The sequence below is a fragment of the Oenanthe melanoleuca genome, chromosome 5 (genome assembly GCF_029582105.1).
Source record: "Oenanthe melanoleuca isolate GR-GAL-2019-014 chromosome 5, OMel1.0, whole genome shotgun sequence".
Lineage (NCBI taxonomy): Eukaryota > Metazoa > Chordata > Aves > Passeriformes > Muscicapidae > Oenanthe > Oenanthe melanoleuca.
In genome coordinates, this window is record NC_079339.1 from 34,957,070 (window position 1) to 34,978,428 (window position 21,359).

General features: G+C 37.0%; 1 protein-coding gene across 7 annotated transcripts in view; it reads right to left on the reverse strand.

The window, feature by feature from the left end:
- The window catches only part of HEATR5A (HEAT repeat containing 5A), a 62,397-nt gene extending 45,843 nt beyond the window's left edge, over positions 1 to 16,554 (reverse strand). For 2 of the 7 annotated variants that reach the window (XM_056492775.1, XM_056492772.1), the window contains exons 1-7: positions 15,585 to 15,894; positions 8,061 to 8,132; positions 6,358 to 6,605; positions 5,134 to 5,345; positions 2,285 to 2,393; positions 1,613 to 1,762; positions 1,180 to 1,351 (exon numbers count right to left, since the gene is read on the reverse strand). In XM_056492775.1, coding sequence (XP_056348750.1) covers positions 1,180 to 1,351; positions 1,613 to 1,762; positions 2,285 to 2,393; positions 5,134 to 5,345; positions 6,358 to 6,483 — 769 coding nt within the window. In that variant the 5' untranslated portion in view covers positions 6,484 to 6,605; positions 8,061 to 8,132; positions 15,585 to 15,894. Of the gene's footprint in view, positions 1 to 1,179; positions 1,352 to 1,612; positions 1,763 to 2,284; positions 2,394 to 5,133; positions 5,346 to 6,357; positions 6,606 to 8,060; positions 8,133 to 15,441; positions 15,895 to 16,001 lie in introns of those variants that run through there. The other 5 variants (XM_056492773.1, XM_056492778.1, XM_056492774.1 and 2 more) reach the window with 5 other exon arrangements.
- Between the last annotated feature and the right edge of the window lie 4,805 nt (positions 16,555 to 21,359).

Below are 21,359 nucleotides of genomic sequence, written 5' to 3' on the forward strand. Positions count from 1 at the left end.
CAGACACAATGCACAGGTTTCAGGACTACAAATTTCTTCATGTACCACTCCCTCCACCTCTTCCCTAGCCCCTTCTAGTCCCTATCTAGCTTCTGCCCCACTTAGCTCTAACTTCTTTTTAACTAAAAATAACTAAAATAAGGACAAAACTCCTTGAAATAGCCAACCAAATAATTTATAAGCTTCTTATATAACCTTATCTTAGAGCCTTAGAAATAACAAGTACATTGCTTACATAGATTAAAGGAAACTAATGAGTCTATAAAGAGATCAAAATATTATTTTTTCATTTTATTGAGAAAAGATAAGTGCTGGGTTTTTTTTCTGTAACAGTAATTCTCCTCAAAAATTTCTGGGGGAAATACTTTGTGAACCAAGACTTCAGAGTGTACAACACAAATACACAGCCTCAAGTATTTTGAAAGACAGTAAGTTGGGCTTAAAGGCATGTCATTTTGTAATTTGCTGGTTGTTGCACTAAAGGTCTTCTCTGTTGCCATTAAAAGCAGAACAATCAGTCTGAATCACAGTTATCCTTCATCCTGTTATATTTTACTTAGATTACAGTTAGATATTTAGCTTGGGGCTTCTAAGACTAAAACCACTCAGTCTGAATCACACAAAGTATTTGGTTGTGCCAGGATGCTTCAGTTAATTCAAGTACTGTCTGTCAGAAAAAACTGTTACATAGCTGTTGTGTGAACAAAACTGCCTGCTATTTTCTGCTTCTGATCATATTTATACAGCTATCTGCTGACAATCCAGATGTTGCATTGATTACTGCAGAAAACCAGCTTGAAGGTATCCTTAACTTTTTAGTCTGACAGAGAGACTGCCTCAAATCTTAGTTATTTTTAAACTGCTTAAACTTATCTGGCTTTTAAATTCCTGAAGTTACTAATTTCTCTCCAGACAGCAATCCCATAGCAGAGAAAACATTTTACTCACTACTTTCCATTGTTCATTATTTTATAAAGATAGATAGATAGATAGATAGATATACACAACCAAAACCACAGTAATTCACAAGAAAAAAGTTAGAAAAAAGACCAAACCAGAGATATGAACAGTCAGAAGAATCACACAATATGATTTCACTTCAGGCTTCAACTTGAGAGTTTCTTATCATCTGACAGATTTTTACAGATGAAGAATCAGCAAAGAAAGCACATACTTTACCTGTTATCTGCTTAGATGTTAGAGCTCTAGCCAATATTGTGCCTAAAAGTTTTGAAACTGCTAATCGTACATCATAATTGGAACCTTCAAAGGATTTAAAACATAAGGTAACAACACTATCCAGGTCTGTACTCCACATAAATACTGCTTCATTCTGAAGTTCAAGAAGACACTAGACAAAAATAAGAGAAATAAAAGCTTCGACATGGAAAAGCACTCAGCAAAAGTTTTAGTTTGCTACATAATACACTGAGTTATCCATAACAAAAGAAGAACCTTGCTTCATACTCAAATTAATTGAATTTTTTCTGGCAAGTTAATATCAAAGCAACAGAGATAAGCAAACAATGTTTTTCCTTCCATGTTAATTAATCATTAAAACATAATTTTATGTTTTAGGGAGCTGCTTATAACAGCTATTGGAGCAGTTTACCTTTGCAGCAGCACAGCGCACAGCCATGGATCGATCTGTCAAACATGATCGGGCAGCTTTGTAAATATCTCTATGACAGGGGATAGCAGCAGCTCCTAAACCATTTAATATATTTTGCAAACTAAGCATGATTTCATAACGACCTTGAGACTGAAAAACGAAAAAGAGAAATGTTAAAGGTTTGTAATCCTAAGTTCTTTGGAAATACAAAACGCCAACTACTGAAACAGGTAAAAAAAAAAATGGCTGGGTCTTTTAGAGATCTATTTATTCTGAATTAAGTTAAAGCAGCTAACTCGCCCCAAAACTCTGTAAGCAAATGAAAATATTAATTCTAGGTTCATTGAAAAGCAATAATTATAAGTATAAAACCCAAAACATAAAGTATGAGCTATAGAAAAAATATTCACATTAATAACGCAATTAAATTTTCTAATTTATCAAGTACTTTCATGAAACCAGATAAAGAAAAGCCGTGATCCATCCTTTTATAGGCATAATCCATTAACTCTAGTACTTCTTTAGAATTTAGACACTGATTTTTATCTGACTTTTCACAACACTTTTTTTTGTAATTTGGTATCATGCATTTTCTCTTATTAATTGGTCCAGCTACCAACAGTAAAAATCCTTTTATTTTTCCAATTGTTTTTAAACATGCTGTTCCAATACCTCTGCATTCTTCATTGCTTTAAGCACATTCCCAACGGTGTCAGTAAAACTGTTTCCCAAAATTCTTCCCAATTTTTTGTATAAATAGCCCAAGCATACCACCGCAGCACTAAAACAAAAGCAAATCCAAAGACGCGTGAAAATGGATGCACTAAGAGATGAAAGGGATTAAGACGACTGAAGTAATCAATGTGCAAACAGCAAAATAACTAATAACCAAAAATGCAAGTGGATCATCAAAAGGGAAAAAAAATGGTCTGTATGTGGCACATACCCTCTACAAGAAATGCAGATACAAAGGTTGCTAAAGTAACTTGGATAATACAGGAATTCGGGTTATACAATCTTCCAGTACATTTTACAAGAAGAATGCAATTTTCATATCCACCTTTAAACATGAACGTTAAATTCTTGCATGCTCTGAGTCACGTTGCAGCAGATGATGCCAGAAGTAGTCTGGGACAGGTTTATTTACAACTTGATGGTTGACAGTAGTAGACTGCAAATGGTCTAGTAATTACCATTCTGTCATTTATGTATGACAGTACATAATAAGGAAATAAAACTATAAACCCATATCCTTTTCACTGTAGACAGATTCTGAATTTAACTTTCAGGTGAAATACCTGAGAATTGGACTCTACGTGCTCAATGGAATTTAGAAAGAGGTGCCTAATGGAAGAGCATTTTCTTTTGAGTACTTAGTTAATAAAAACACTTTGGTTTTGTATTGGCAGATCTATAACCAATAAATTTTTTGAATACAGGGAGAAAAAGAATTCTATATTTAATCAGCTTTCAGCTCTTTTCCAGACCTACTTAAATATGCAGACATAGCTCAGCACCCCCTTCAACAAAACATTTTGCTTATTCTGCAACTGAATTCAAGTTCCATGTATATATAATTTTAAATTGTCATACTAAATATATTCTTAATTTAAAAATACATTTAATATTTACAGTAATTCTCTAAAGGCACAGTAAGAAAAACAAACCTAGTATCCTTTATCTCTTGTCATACCATAATATTACTTTATTAAAAACCTGGTTTTTGTTATTGCTTTTAACCAACTCAGTACACATGAACAGTTTGGATTTAAATTTTGTTTATGGTGTGCCTGGGCATAAAATTACAATTTTCCAACTTCCCTTCTAAATTTAAGATCTGATGGTCACAGGTATTCTCCTTAATAAAGTAATAAGCTGTCTTCATGCTGCATTACCTGTTTATCTGATTTGGTAGAGCATTTGCATCATGCCAAGTTTTATTAGCAGATGAGCACCTAACTAAGGTTGTGTTTAAAATGCTTGCCTAAAATATTTTCATCTTTCACCTATATGAAAGAAGAAAAGTGATAATCTATGGGATAAGAGACTAATTCACTGGAATCTGTATTTAAAGGAGTTCCCAGGTGTATCAACATATTGTGAACACTGACGGTGAAGTGTTGCTATGAGACAACATGGGCATGCATGCTAAATATGAACAGATGGCAAAGACAACACTTTAATCAAGGTCAAACAAAACAAAAAAAAAGCAGTTTTACTACACTGAACAGCAAATATCTCACATATTTCCAGCCTGGGAGGAAAGAATTTACTCAACACACAGTTCTGTAGTTTGCATTATTTTTTGTAGCCTATTGTCTCCATGTCAGTTCTACCAGAAATCCCTTAAACCAAAACTTTATTGAAGAAAATAATATTTTACAACTACCTTTTTCTCCATCTCTTTCTTCCTCTCCTTACCACTGCTTACATATATTCTGTACACTGCCACCTCTCTCTCTCTCTGTCTCTCCCCAGCTACTACTCTGCTTTGCCTATCTCCCATTTCTGCTTTACTGCTAACAGCCTCCCACATCTCTCCTTGCTGTGCTGACATAATCCACTTTCTCCAATGTGCCATACCATAGCTGAAGCAGGAAGACCTGCAGAGCTCTGTCCCACACTACAGCTCAACTCCAATGTTAAGGCATATCATTGTTAGGAATGTAATAGAGCAGTAATTTACTTGGTAAGATTAAGACCCTTTATAGCAGACTTATTCTTAACTCAAAAGACTGCACAAGAGGTCAACTGGAACAAAAAGGAAACAAAAAAATGATATTACAAAATACAACTGACTCCTTGCAAAATCTATTTTCAGGAATCTTGTGTTTTCAGAAACAGATTTAGCATGCAAAGTAGAGGAGGAAGAGAGATCCTGCTCTGCTTTCAATACCATATCATATTAATGCACAGGATAATTGAAAATAAATGAAGACAAATTAAGATAAATAAAGATAAATTAAGGATGTTTTACTATCTCATCCTTACGACCTTCATCTTTAATTTGTTTCACTACAGAGAGAGATGTGCATAATTTCAGGAATGAAGGTTATTCATAACATTTCTGCACACAAAGATTTGTCTTCACTCTCTGAACTAACAGTTCATGTTTCTCTGCTCTGTCAGTTAGGCTTTCAGTATTCAGTTACAAACATTTCTGATGTTTTTAACTATATCCAGTTTCCGAGCTCAATTAAGAAATGCACTCAGCAACCGTCTTTTATACCTGGTATAGTACTTGTCTGTTTTACTGCTCTTCTCAGCACTATTATTACCTTTTCCTTGTTTTTGAAGCACCTGCTCTCTCATAACTCTGCTATCCAGTGTTGGTATTCTCCCTGGCCTGATTGTCAATTGTCTGGCTGGAGACCACCAGGTGTCTTTTGGTTTCTGATACACATATTCAACATGGACTACCAGCACAATCCTTGTTTTATTATGTATTTTGTGGCAGTGAACTCAGATGCATCTCACCACTTAAACCTGGACTTGAAGCTTGAGGGTAAAAACACACTTACAGTTTTGTAGGCAGATAACTTGGTGAGTCATCTTTACTCCGAATGAGTTCATTGCATTTGTCAATTGTTTGGTAAACAGAAAAAGTGTCTCCAGTGCTATAAAGTACAGCTAAATTCTTAGCTAGAAGCCGTCTGGTAGGAGGTCCTGGTGAATTGTTTAATAATGAAGTCAATTGTTCAACCAATTTCTTCTGGTTTTCCCTTATATCAGCCTGGAAATAAAATCAGTAACCAGTTAAAGTTCAGTTAAATTTAAAAGCCAGTTACAGATAATTAATGCAAATTATCTTTACTTTTCATTATTACCATTCTGATAATGACATTCTGAAAAACAAATGAACATTTTATTGCATTTTTTATACTTAAAGACATTTCAAGTTTGTGACTATTTCATTATTTTTAGAAAACCCAACACTTTTTTCAGAGCACAATTATTGCCAGTAGTCTTTCAAGTGTATTTTCCCTGTGGCATGTCTATACATAAATCTTTCTCAAATAAAGCTGCTTGCTTTTTTTTTTTTTTTTTTAATGCCTGCATAAAAATAGAAGAATTCATATATATATAGTAAGTTTAGTAGCAAAGAAGAACTTCAAAGAAGAAGCTGAGAACTTGAGCATTAGAAAAGAAGGAACTTCCCTTAAAACAATTATCCAGTATTATATAATTTTTAATACTTTTTTAGAAGGAGAACCTGGCACTGTTTTTCATTTACATATTTTCATCACAGATAATAACCCTTAAATAGCATTATTTTGGTTAGTTTACTCTTACATGTCTACATAACCTACTTAATATACACTAAACAGTGAATCAAACAACTACAGAGTTGGCTGGAAATAGATCTTTTATCATTTAACTAGGAAAATTTAAAAAAAAACAACAAAGAGAAAGATGTTACATTCCTGTTTGGTAGAGAAGCATCAAATAATCATGCAACACTAGGTAGGAGCCTTACTGACATTCGTCATAATGGGACTGCAAATTCTTGCAGTATTAATAGGAGTTTAAAAATTATTAAAATTCCTTTAATTGGACAAGTGGCTCTGCCACTACAAGGGCTGTGACCAAGAACTTATAACATTTAGAAAGCTGCTGCTAAACTGAATATGCTTTTACTGCTTGTTCACACAAGACATGAGGCAAATAACATTGCATACTGCTCCTCGATTTTAAACAAAATAATAAAAAGACAGGCTTTTCTTCTCAAGTCTCATTACACTTACTCTGCTAGTCACTGGTAAAAGTTTTTCCAAAAACTGTAACCATTCAAAAACGAACTCTGCTTTTTGAAATTCACCAAGCTGGTTATATGCTTCTTCATTAAGTAGTAAGCTGTGAGCTAACTCCATTCCTTGAAATCTTCCTCAAATCTCCCAACAGTGCAGAATGAAAAAAAATCCAATGAACTATCAAAACTGCATTAATCAGTTTTCTTCCTCATTAATATCTGGCAAATCAAAAGTTTGAACACCTAAACAAAAAAAAAAGAAATAAAAAAGAAAAAGTCAACAATCATATCATGGATAATATTCATGCTTAACTTATGAAAATGAAAATTTGAAAGGATATCCTAATATAAAAAGCAAACTAAAGCAGTTTTATTTAGTTGTCCTTAATAATACCAAATGTTTTTGAAAATTAGATAATGGTATTGATGTAATATGCCAGCTGAATATATCAGGACTGATTTTCCTTCACCTTGTTTGGCATGAAGTGAGGTTTTCTAGTCCATAATCATATACCTGAAAGTAATGACCAACTAACCTCAAACATAATGATTTTGTTATCAAGAACAAAGTGCAGCAAAAGCTGCAACCAACAATTAACAAACTCCTGTTAATTATAATCATAAATATAAATGCTGACATATTTTTCAAACACTTAAGGTATTCTCAGTGCCAAGCAGGGTATAAAAAGCCCTCAGAATTTCATTGCTGAGCAAACCTCTAATAATCTCTTTTGGGGAAAAAAAACCCAGACCCAAACCTGAAAACATTGTTTCAAAACTCAAAGTTCAAAAGAAGTTATGTTTTACTTATGTCTCTCAGACTATTTTGGGAATTTCTTCATTGTTGATAAGCAAACGAAGATGGAAAATACTTCTAATGATATCTTAACCCCCAAATATCTAAATGCCATATAGCATCAAAATACAAAATACAATAGTCTGTAGGCTTCACAAATAAAAACAGACAGGAAGATTCTGGTAAAATGTCAACCATATTTTAAACTCCCAAGCAACTTATCCTTTTCAGAGGTGACTAAGACTGCTGAACACATCTTTTCCTAGGCAGTAACAATATTATACTGTAAAATGATCCCTCAAATACTGGATGGGAAATATAAAGCACTGATAAATAATTCAGTACTCAGGTTGTCAACAAACACAGAGCAGAAGGTTACCTTTACCAGTTTCTATACGTTTTTATGTAAAACTTACTCACAAAAAAAAATAGTCACATTTAATTTTTTATAATGAACTGTCACTTCAAATCTACCTGAAATACCAAGCAGCTTGACAAGGCAACAGACTATTAAATGGCAAGCAGATCTAAATATACATAGCACATTATACCATTACATATTTTGTCTGCCTAGGTATGTAGAACTTCACGGTTCATCAGTTATCTCACTCCTAGAACACTCACAGAATATAGTTCTATCTTCACATTTTTTGAAACAACAAAAAAAAAAAAAGTAGGATTAAGTGTAGAGTTTCATCACTGCTCTGCATGAAAATTATTTGTATAGATCACAAATCCTCCTTTTTCTCTCCCACTCAAGGTCTGTTCTAATATCTACCAGCTCTAAACCACCTACTATCACAGCAACTCATCCAATTTACATGTCCATCTCAGGATTACAACTCACAGTTGTTTTCCCTAACTGAAAACATTGCAGTGCCAGACTTTGGCACTTCACTTACCGAGCAGATAATTTCTCTTCATTGTAAAAACTGTTTCTCTGCTGCTCCAGGCTTTTGGATAAAGGATGTTTTCTAGGAAAATAATTAATACAAAGATCATTGTTAGGAATGAAAGCACATAAGATACAAGTGTTTCTACAGAAAACAAGAATTCCAAAGTCATGCAATACAAACAATGTTTATTAAGTAACAGCTCACCAAAAAAGACTGGACCTCCATTAATATTATTAGCTCTTTATATGCTACCATTTCAATTTGGTAGACCCACCATATACACCATACAAATGGGTTCATTTAACTACTGAAATCACCTTTCTCATTTCTGTTTTGTTAACTCTAAACCAATAAAAAGTAAGTTCAAGGAGTATCATAACCATAATAATTTTCTAGAAAATTTACCCAACAACCAGCAGAACTGGCAAAGGTGATTCAACTGTTCTGAAAAATTCCTGTACAATACTAGCGATACAAGACATGAGGATTATCAATCCATTCTCCTAGCTTCCAGATACAGTTTTAATATTAGAATTCATAGGCAAAAACATTTCATTTCAAAACTTATTCAACTTGAACTTATTCTGGTAGGACATGAAATGCAGGTTGCATGTTATTTTAAAAGCACAGACTTTTCAACCACTCTTCAAAAGACTGGTGCTGAAAACAAATAAAAAGTACATGCAGATATCAGAGTAATCCAAACATCTTTTTGCCTAGTGAACCAGTCTTCAGCCTGCTGAAGAAAAGGTTTAAGATGACCTCACAGCCTTCAAAAGGGAAGGTCACCAAGAGGATGAAGACAGATTCTTTACTGAACAAGAAAGCTTCCCTCTTGATAGTAAAAAAAGATTTTCACTGCAAGGATTATCAGCCACTGGGATTGGTGTTAAGAAATTGCAGAATCCAAACCCTCAGAGGTTTCTAATACTTGACTGGACAAAGCCTTAAGAAGCACTATCTCAAGTTATTATTGTAACTTGATTCTAAATGAAACACTTTAATTATATAAGCACACATTTGCAAAGCCAATATAAACTTATTTATTTAATTTTAGCTTAAATTAAAGAGAGAAAAATATTCTGGTGAAGATGTGGATCTTTATAATGAATGCCTGCTAACATGGCCAGAGACTCTAGCATTTCTCAAAGAAAAGACTATTGGGACTGAATTTAAAAGGCTGACTGCATATTATGCAAGAATTAGTTTTGTAGAAACAGAACTGTCCATGCAGAAAAAAAAACCAAAAAAAACAAAAAAAACAACCCCTGATTTCCCAGACCTGATCTCTCCACTGCTGATCAACAAACAAACCTTGATACCACAAACCTGTATATAAAGCAGCATACTCCCTACCTTATGCAAAAAACTTATTCCAAACACTTATTGAGGTTCCCTTCAATAAGCTGTAAGCCTGTATCCTCTTACAGATACTTAGGAAGTTTCCAAAGTAATGATAAAAGCAGGGCACATGCATACAAACTTGGGAGAAGCAGGGCGAGAATGTAGGGCATTAAGTTCTCCTGCAGTATTCTGGTTTTGCAGAGAACAGATCAAAAAGCACAGTGCTCACAGTACAAAGCTGAACACAAGCACAGAAACTGGGGATGAGCTGCTAACAATTAGGTGAGGGTCTAAGTTCTTTACACCTACTGTGTAGTGAAGAAAATAAAGAGCCATTTAACTTACCATAATAAAATTATTTATATTTTTCTAATTTCATAAGTATTAACACAATTCTGCACTATATCTGATATAAGATAATAAACCTGTGGATTCAATTTTGTACCAATGACTAATCTAGCAGAGACACAAGTACATATTATTCCTCTAAGAAACTACTGCTGTTACTCATTGACAGTAATGAGTAACAGTAAGAGATGAACAATGAATAATAGCAATGATTAAGATGAAAAATGACCAGTAATAATAACCAGTGTTTTCATAACAGCTGCCATTGGGCTGACTACACAATCAATGACATAACCCTCCCACTGCTGAAAAACAGAGCTGAAGTACATTTGCTAGCTTCAAGATGACCCTCACCGCACCACAGTGATATTTCAACTGACTTCAAATCCACGTTCTTTGCTTTAGAAAGCAAGGTTTATTATCATCTGCCTAACAAGGGAACCAATACGTTTAAGAGAAAGCCTTCCAGCCTGACACGTTTAATTCCAGCCATTAACAGCTGAGATCAATGTTGCTCCTGCAGCACTGTTTAAAAGTTTAATGGGATGATCGTTAGCACTGCATCTGAGCTGACTGCACAGAGAGACATCGATGCTCAAACCTTTGTTACATCCTTGCACATACCTGTGTAGTGTCTTCCAAACATAAACAAAGCTGCCCAGCTCCCTTAGACTTACTTCTGACAAGAGAAACTGAGTATGATGGTCTTTGCCAGCTGGGCAGAAAAACCTTAAAGCACCAGCCAAAGGCAGCTACTAACGAATGAAACATAGGCCAAAATCCAATAGTTACAGTGTACTGTTTATGCTAGTAGGTAAAAATAAAGAGCCCCCCCCATGTCTGGAGAAGGCAAAAAGTGCAGGTTCAAACTCCAATGGGAGGTATGACTGCTCATCAAATTTAAAGCACAGACAGAATAATCTAATTTAAATAAACAACAATTAAAGAATCTCAGTAATTTCATGAGGAATAAAAACGAACTGAAATTTCAGCTTGAATGAAATGAGTTTGGAGTTTAGACATTGGAAATATATTGGAGTAGAAATATTCAACAGACAAATAAGTTTATAATTACTGGAAAGACAGAGCAGCCTTTGTTTACTTAGTGACTTCTACAAACTATTACCAACTGACTCACAGAAGCAAAGTCTGCCTCAAAATCTTCAGTTAGAGAAGGCAAAGCTAAATAAACACATCAGTGTAAGTGAATCAGTAGTTCCACATCCTTTGTGTGGCAGGATGCCCATCATTCAGCCAACTTGTACCTTTTTTCTATATACACAAGCTTTAAAGTTTTGCTCTAGGGAGCTACACGAAGCAAGAGCAGGTAACTGCAGGTCCCAACATAATAGTGACCCCTCTGTATATATTTTATGTTCAGTAGCACTTATCACTCTTGGCCTTTCACTCAAACAAACAAACAAAGAAACCTGGGAATTTCATGTGCTCCTCTTTTACTGTTTTCTTGTATGTACTTTCAAAGAAACATACAAATGTAGGAAATTTCAGCATCGAGACACGAAGAGAGGGGAGGAAGAGACAAAGTTAACTCCCCTGAAGACTTTAGCAGAAACACTGGTATGTTTGACTGACTAAAAACTTCATGAAGAAGTTGAAGAACAACTTACAAAACCAGAGCTCAGTTTTCAAATGTATACACACACACATCTGAATTTGTCACTGATTGGTCTAATAAATTCGAGCCAAATTACCCTTGCCATTAAACTGACAAGTGCTTTTCCCCCAAAATTAATATAGAGCCATAAAAAGTCAGGTATTTGGAGTGTTATGTTACATTGGTCAGCAGTAGAGAAATTTGAAACCAAGCACAGAGAAGATGGGACCAACAGTGACATTCTACAGCAGTTTGCAAGAACAAGCCACAAGAGAAAGTCATCACAGGACCACAACTCAGAGCACATGGAAAATAATACCAGGACACAGAGAAGGTCCAAAATCTTAAGGCCTTTAAATCAAGCAGAACTACAACTCTTAATATCAAATTTTGAGTGCATTGGCATGTGAAAAACACAGGAAATAAATCTCATGATTGAGTACTCACATGTTTCATTGTGTATTTTATGCTACAGTGGGATTCAGTTTCCCTCACAAATCTTCCTTTTTAAATAAAAGTACATACACATTTGCATCACATGTTTATCTCAAACAGCAAAAAGCAATGAAGACTCTGTCTGACTACAAGCAAGAAAAAATAACAGATGATTGCAGAACCACTTCCTCTAGTTACTGCTGAAGATTTCAGGCTAGGACAACTTCCACTTACATCATATTTTTGTATGAAATTATTCTGCTTGGAAATATGACTCTGAAATCATAGATGTTGAAACAAGACACTTTTCTTTCAGTCTTTCCTCTTAATAATGCTCTGGATGAAGAAATTTGCCACTGGAATGCTATGTGCCTATTCTCTCACTGAAAATTTGGTAGCATTTATGCAGGGTAGCATTTATACTTGTAAAAGATGCAATTCAAATTTATCTCCATTCATGCTCCACATATAGAGGTCTTGCAGTGTTCCCACAGTGTTTCAGGCTGTACTAAATAACAAATATCATGCAGCCCAAAGAGAATTCTTGTTAACTTCTCAGCTACTTCCATTTGTGTTGCAAAACAAAAGGGTTGTATTTTGATGTTTTGCGAACAATGATGCTCACACAAAGTACTTGTTTACTCCCACAGGAACAGTTCCAAATGACTGGCTTTCCTACCAAAATCCTTATCAAATGCTATTGATTTCCAAGTTTTGGAGGAATTACTCTGCATCTGAAAGTGCAATAAAGCTTAAAAGCAACAAAGACCTGTGTGAAATCTATCAGAATTCTTGCTCTGGGCTTCCTGTTTTAAAAATACTCATTCAAAGAATGTGACCACCCACAATCCTCATATATAACAATGACATTGACAAGAACTACAACACAATATCCATTTGCAGAAGTGTGAAAGAAACAGCAAGACAATGACTTCTAGGAATGCGGAATGATTTCTGTGAAGTTTGGAGGACAAAGCTTGACAAAATTAAAGAAAAATATCCTGCAAAAAGTGCCTGAAAATGCAGTAGCTGTTTTAGTAATGCAAAATATTAAAGAACTTTTTTTAAATTGGAAGACATTAATTCTTTGTGTTAAAAGTACATACACTTTGCTTTCATGTTTCTTATTATCATTTTAATTTTTATCTCCACATGAGAAGAATTATCCCAGGAAAACAAGAAACAGCAACATTCAGTTATTGAGAAGTACAAACAACAATTTCCTCAGCTCCACAGTGGGCACTACTGGAATACTCTGACCCCTCAGGCCCTCACAACTCTTGAATATTTGTTTAGGTTCATTTCTGAAAGTTTCAGTCAAAAGATAAAACTGGGTTCCATTATAGGGATCTCAGATCTTAGTTTACAGTTAACTGGGCAAATTGCAAATAAATAATTAAACAATGCTTCTAACAGTCAGAAAAATATCATCTTATCTGATACTGACAATGTGAGTTTGAAACATTTTCTTTTTCCCCAAAACTGGTCTAAGTAAACTTCAAAAAGCAATAATTAGCTTCAGTCTGAATAAAAATGCATAGAATACTTTGGGTTTATTTATTTGCAGATTTGAAACCTGATGTGATAGCAAGGCAAGTGCATGAAAACCACAGAAGTATAAACATCCCCCTACTAACAATAACGTATAACAATTTCAATGTATGTCTGAACATAGCTTTAGTTCTGAGAATGTTGTAGACAATATTGTTTATCTAATATAAACAAAATACACCAGCTAAGTATGCTGACAGGGTGGGGTTTGTTGTTTGTTTGGGTTTTTATGGTCACAATGACAGAAGTTTCAGGAAATGAAATTATATGTTAAAATGTTAAATTGACTTACAGTGATATAGATGTGAGGAGTAGGCAATATATATGTATACGGATTATCCAAAAAGCAGATTGATTTTAGCTACCAATTTTCTGTTAAGGTAAATGCTGAATTTAGTCTAGCTTAGCATTAAATTAAGCCATAGGGAATTTCTGTTGCATATATATTGAAATCCCAGAAAAGGACACATATTTTTCCTGAAATTCACTATAGCTTTTACTATGATTAGACTTCAACTGCACTGGAATACCGACACAGAAATTTAGCAGCAGCAGCAGAAGCCCTCACAGATGCAAACTCTGCAGGAGACTTGTTTGGCAGAGCAGAGATCACTATCCAAGCAAAAAATCACTGACATACCTCACTGCAATGGTTCATTCTCTAGGTATTTTATGTGGCTGTTCCCCAAAGAAAACTCCAAAACAGCTCCAAAAATGTAACTGCCTAGAGGTTTCAAGCCTTTTTGGTCTGCAATGTAGATAGATATAGATACTGTGTGTCCTTTTAAAGGTTCTGCTACCTGAACCCAGTAAAAACCAGACAATTAAAAGCTGAATAGAACAAACAACCCGTAATCTGAAAACATTTTTGTGAGAAGGTGTTTCTAATCTCCTGCCTCATTAGGGTGTTCTGAATCTTAAAGCAGAAGATCATCCTGCATTGATTAATAAAGTTTTTTATGTGTTGACATACAACATCATGAACTAGTCAGGAAGTCAGATATTTTACTAACTATGATATTTTGCAATCCTATGTTTGATAATCCAGCACAAGTTTTCAATGTAACAAGTTGCAATGTAACAATGTTTCAAGTTTTCAGTGTAACAGTAAACTGGCTTCCTACCCCACCTCCTTTTCATTGTGCCAAACCATCAGGAAAAGAAACCCAAGCTCCATTCATCACACAACCAGAAGTAATATGTTTTCTATGTCTCAACTGTTATTTCATACATTAATTGAGACTATTACATAACCTGTAGGAAAACACTAAAGCATACAATATAGCTTGACTATTTCTGAAGACAGGGAAAACATTTCTGGCACGTGAGATTTAAATAAATGTAAGTTCATGGTCACAACTGCAAACACCTAATCCTACTAAATCAAACCCCAAACTCAAAGAATCACCACAATTATGCATCCAAAATTCAAAAGATATCAAATTTCACTTAGAGAAACACAGAGCTGGACTCAACTCTTATCTGCCTTCCTTATCTCCTATCATCCTTCCACCCATATCACAATAAACTTTACTGTTAACTAAACTTACAACACCTATTACTCTCTCCCACATTCAAAAATGTCAACGCTAATGCAACTTTACAGGCTCTACTTCCCTGTGCAAGGTTTTTACCAGTTATATGGTGTAAAATTAGTCAGTGTCCTATCCAGACAACCAGGAATTCAAACTGCAAAAGCTTACGATAACATTTCCAGATATCAGAATGACCAATATTGCTATCCCCCCCCAAATATTCCTAATTATCAAGGTTTATCCGGAAATATAAAACCAGACCCCAAAATCACGGAACCTCGGTAGGAGTAAACGCCAAAGCGCTGCCCGCAGCCTCGGGATCCGTATGGCCGGCACCGAAACACCCCCGGCCGCCCCGCCGCCGCTCCGCGACACCCGGGCGGCGCCCGGATTGCCGCCCCCTTCCCTTCCCTTCCCTTCCCTTCCCTTCCCTTCCCTTCCCTTCGGGCTGAGGGCTGCCCCGCAGCCCCGGGGAACGGGACGCGATGGAAGGGCAGGGCTGGGCTGCGGGAGCCACCCGGCCGCCGGCTCCAGAGCTGCCTGTGTGAGTGTCACCCACCGACCCAGCTGGCGGCTCCGGGGTGATCCAGCACTTTCCGGGCGAAGGCCACGGGCAAGCACAGCCCCGCAGGACTGGCAGCTCCGCTGGGCCCTGCTGGCCCTTGGCACAGCCCCTGCCGCCGGCCCCTCAGCCCGCGGTACCTGCCGGCCGCAGCGCTCCCGCGCCGCTCTGCGGGCCCGGCCCCGTCCGTCCGCCCGCCCTCCTCAGCGCGGGGGGGCGGCGGGCCCTGCGCCCGAGCTGCCGCCGCCCGCCGGCGGGGAGGGGAGGAAGGGAGGAGGAGGAGTGCGGGGGCCACTCCGGTGCTCAGGGCTGTGCAATCGGGCCCGGAGCCATCGAGCGCCCGCGGCGGCCGGGAGCGGCCCGGGGAGCGCGCAGCCCGCGGCGGGTGCGGCGGAGCCGGAGGGGACGGAGCGGCGGCCCGGGGAGATCCGAGGCACCGCAGCCGCCGGGCGATGAGCGGCTCTGCCCTAGCGGGGACAGCCCGCGCTCAGCGCTGCCCCACCGAAAACTCCCCTCTTGGTGATGCTTTGTGAAGGTAGCTCAGCTGGCATTTGTACCTGGCTGCGATCAGCGTCTGCCATGGCTCCAGATTTCCACTCCACCCCTCAGGCATCCACGTCCGTGCTTCCCCGGGAGGGCCCCTGGGCGCTGCACAGGACAGTAACAGGAACACGCCCTTTATGTTAATTGCAAAAGTTGTTACTCCTGGGTTTCGTCAGTGTAAACTGTGATCCCAAATCGATATGGAATCCCAAGCCAAGGAATAATTGTGTGTCTTACAGACAAAGTCAGCTGAAACTCCTCCAGGAATTTCACCTCGTTTCTCCTACTGAGTAGGTGGTCCAGCTGGAGGACGTTGCTTTGTCACCGGGAATTACTTCTACCCCTCCAAATTTTCATTAGCAAACTCACTGGTCATGAGAAAATATCCATTGGAGCAATTTCTTTAATGTATTCTGTGATCAGTTTAAGTTCTATAATATGAGGAAAGTATATCTCTCAATCATATTTTAGTTTTAAAATAAACAAGCAATAATCTTATTGTAGTTTTTCCAGCTGATGCCCAGCACTGTTTGGAATCCAGCACCCAATTATCACCAAAAGCCTGTGTTTTCTGGGACTATCTTTTAACTTGTACAAACAGAATCTCAGAATCATTAAGATTGGAAAAGACCTTTGCCTGATCACCACAATGTCAACTAAACCATAGCAGTAAGTACCATGTCCAGACATTTCTTGAACACCTCCAGTGATGGTGACCTATCCTCTCTCCTGAGCAGTCCATTCCAATGTTTAATGACCCTTTCCATAAAGAAATTCTTCCTGGTGTCCTCTTGTACTATCACAAATTGTCTGGGAGAGCAGGCCAATCCTCACCTGTCTCCAACCTCCCTCCTGTAAAGAGGGAATAATGCCTGGAACACAAAAGCATAGGAGCAGAAATTGTGTCTAAACTTTGCATAAGCTTGTACATTCAGCTCCACATAGGTTCAGTATGTAAAGTTTACATGCAAGAGATCCTCTGTGAACATCTGTACTCAGTTATGCAGATGATACTGCTGAGAAATATTTCAAAGAGCACATGCAGGGCTGCCTGATTACATTGTGCAGTAGATGCCATGAGCATCAGGCTGTGTTACCATATATGGGCACCGGTTTCATTTTTACTGAACTGTGATAAAAAACATGAGCACTGATGCAATGACCTTTTAGAAAAATTCTGGCAATGGATGTGGTAATGAAGAATATGCCTCCCACCTGAAGCAGGAAATTATTTACATATTACGTTTCACAGAAATTGACTCTGTAAACTCGTGGATGTAAAGGTGTTAACCTGTTTTCAAAAATCACAAATGTTCCCAGGAAAGAATGATTTGCTATGTTGACCTCATTTTGATCAGGAGCTGAACTGCTGCTACGAATACAGTGATTTGCAATTCATTTGTGAGAAAGGTTAGCTGAACACTTTATATTCAAAGGCTATTATGTTATGATTTTTTCCATAAGGAACTCCAGAAAAAACAAGGGCTCTCTGACAGTCCTGAGGTACCAGAATCTCCTGTCAATATTTGTGAAGGATTGATCATGTTTAACTCAGAAAGAAATAAACAACCTCAAATCTAGAAAATTTTTTGGAAGATCATTGCTGCTATTGTCATTACTATCTTATTAACTCTTTTATGGTAGCAGGCAGAGACCCACTCAAAATTAGTCTCTCATACTGCTGAGTGTTACATGAACACAGGGCAAGACAAAACATCATTCATTAAGAAGTAAAGGCTCAGTTTTTCCCAAGAATTATCTTGCCCAGCCCCCCAGGACACATGATATCAGATTTAAGTAATGCTTTGTTAATGCTAAACTGTTATGAATCAATTGGAATAAAAGGCATATTGATGCAGGATGCTTCTTCCATCTCTGGGTACATCAGCTTTAGGGTTGCTTTGTGCCAGCAGTGCTTACATAATGGTAAGAGTCTGTCTTCATTGGATTTATAGCTAACTTGAATTTTTGCTATTATTTTTCCCTAAATTGGTCAACAGGCTGTTAACTATGCACTGATTCAAATTAGCATCTACTTTAGCAGTTATGCATGCTGTTTTTATTTTCCCCCTTTTCAATCTGAAATTTAAAAAAGCATATTGTGCAAATTTATAGCAATTTGTTCTAAAACAGAAAAAATAGGACAATTAAATGCATTCACCATGTATTAATTCAATTTTCCCTTTCTCCATTAGTCCTGACTGTGCTTCAATAACAAATTACTTAATAAAATAAGCAACTGACAAATAATTGAAATGCTCAAACCTACTGATCAGTCTTCTCATTAGTCTATTTTGGCAAAGTGGGTTGACTGATTTAGAGCATGAGTCAGTTCTGCCATACAAATTCCAGACATAGTAGAATATCTATACAGCCACATATGCCTCTGAGCTAAATATTTTCATTCTTTCAGCTTTATAATCCTCAGTGACTCTAGAGGAAGAAAAAAGAATGTATGCCTTTGAATTCAGTGGGACTGTCCATGCATGACTAAGAATCACAGGACTAGGGGCCTGATTTGAATCAAATGTTACATCACCAAATAATTACATAGCAAACAAAACAAAATTCCATTATATTTTAAAATAATTAAGAAGGGATGTCTTTAAATTCATGGTAAGATTAACCATTTAGTTTTACTTTCTGGAGGCATGTAGAAACCCAATGCATATTGCCCTGTCCTAGCTTTTGCAATGCTTTAGGTACCAATCTGGCTTTTTTGCACATTGAATATAAAAATGCTACAATACTGCTAGGATTCTTTTTATTCCCAACACAGTCCCTTTTTGTACTATCTCAAAATGCAAGGCCTGAATTCCTGCCATGCAATTACACAGTCCTACTGTTATTTTAAATCCTAAAATGCAAATAAAAGTATTATGCAGGCCTAGATAATTTTAGATACAGTTATCAATATGGAAGGGGGAAATAAGAAAGTTAGATCTAGGAATGGATTGCTAGCTAAAAACTAAGGCCTTCCAACAACCTTATACATTCAATGTTAATCCAAAATTTTCATTGCAGTCTCTTTTCTAATGGAGTACATCTAAATAGCATTAAGCTCCTTTCTTGCATGTTTTTAACACATACTGATGTAATAGGGCATGTATTTTGGCTCTTACACCAGTAAATATAATTTAAGTGAATGGAAAGCAATTTTAAATTCAGAGTAATGAGATACATACGAACCAGAACAGTAAGACAGGAATGCCATTTATTTGTTTTCCCATGCTGTCTGGATCACTCCTATTTTAGAAATACTATGAGGTGTTATTTGTATTGATACCATACTGTGCATTGAGGTACTCAAAGTGCTCTGTGAACATTAGCTTAAGCCACATTTGTGAGGCAGAGGCTAAAGTAGGAGGTAGTGAAAGGCAACTTCCTGTAGCTCCAACAGAGGTGAAGAGATGTGAAAGGGTACTGCCTTCTAATGGAAAAAGAGGATCAGAGGTGATTCTTTGCTTTTAGAGAAAGGGGAAAAACCCAGTGGTTTTAAACCTCTTTTTTCCCCTATTTTCACTCTGTCTTTCAGATCACAGATGGAAAAAGTGGAGCAGAAAATTGCTTTGCCCAAAGCCACACACTGGCAGTAATTGAACTAGAAGACAGCATTGGTTCAAATAGAAAATGCGCAATACATTCACAGCATTTGGCCTACTCTAACTGCTGTTTCTTTCTTTTGTCCAAATACACCATTTACTTTTCAGCTGTAATTGCATGGCACTTCTGGTAACAGAATCTTTTGGGAATCTCAGAGGGATTCCCAAATTGGGAGTTGCTTCCAAGAAGCTTCAAGAAACAAAGAAGGAACAAACAGGAAACACCAAATTCATCAAATTCTTGAGAGTTTCTCAAATTTTGGGTGCTGTTTCCCCAAGAAAAACATTGATTAAGCTCTGCTTTCAGGTCTTGTCCAGCAATTGTGACTCTGATATCTAGAATAAAGCAGCTGGACAATCCAGTCCTGTCCTGCTGTGCAATACATTAAACATAAACATTAATACATAAACAGTGATGGTCATTGTTTTGTTCAATGTATGGTCTTAAGAATCAAGACACTGAAAACAAAAATAGATAGCCATTTATTAGATGAGAATTGAAATGCAAAGAATTTAAGAAATGAAGTCAGTCACAACAGAGGTTGGTGGCAGACATCAGGTAATGAATGCCTGTGCATTTGTGGAGACCACTCTAACCCTCTGTGCCATACTGCTCCTCCAGCTTCCAAAGAGAAACAATGTGTTTGAAGGAGTCCATATAGAAGATAGTAATAGAAACTAAAAGCAAAACACAACAGAAGCTTAAAAGAATCATCTCTCCTTGTCCAAAGAAGCTGTTTTTATACCAGAGGTGAGATTGAGGTTCAGCAGATCATACTTTTAAATCCAAGTAGATGTGGAATTTTGTTCTCAAAGAGAAGCTAAAGAGCATTTGTTGCATTGAGTCACAATGAAGAATTTTTGTGGAGCTTTTGTGGTAAATGAGATCAGACATCACACATGCATTAAAAGACCTGGTGAAAAGTACCAAAAAGGCTGGCTGATATCCAGCAGCCCATCAAGTGGCTGCCATTTCAGCATGGGGAAACAACTGTCTGCAGAAACTGTTATGTGCAAAATCTTGTTACAGGCATAAAATAAATCCACCATATGTTTAGAGTCACACCAATTTTATTTTAATTGCAACCTTAGTAATTTAATCAAAGAATTATTATCAGTCCAAATCTAATTATTGCATGAAAACAAAGGAAATTGAAAAAAAGAAACTGTCTAGAAAGTCTCAATAATAATAGTACAGTAAAAATTGTTATGCATGCTAGGTACTATATAGTAACTATCCTTACCCCTCTTCCTGGTGTCATGCTTGCCCTTTTACCCCTCTGTGGCTTCCACCTGCTAGAGGGAGCACAGTGGATCATCAGCATCTGGAGTCTTGTGCCTGCAGGAGTATGATGTTGATGTTTATGATTTCTTTTTTCCCCTCCTTTTTTTTTTTTTGGAAATGTCTCTCGCTTGGGGTTCTTTTTATACATTTTATAATAAAGTTTTATTCCTTGCTTTTTCTTCACTGGCTTGCAACTATGTATTTTTCTTTTTCTTCATCTTAAGTGTTTTGCTTTTTGTTTGTCTCATATACTCGTTATTTCTTCTCTTTTTTATTCCTAAGAATAGTTTTGCCCAACTCCAGGTTTGTATTTCTTCATATGACCATTGGCAAGTTGTTTATAGCCTTGGGGTCTCCAGTGCCAGCCTGTGCCCCATCTCTTACTATCCCATGCCTCTACTTTACTTCTCAAAGTTCCTGCTGTTTTAATAGGCCTGTATTTCTGTATCCTGTAACACCATGTTAGAGTCTTAAATATATAATTC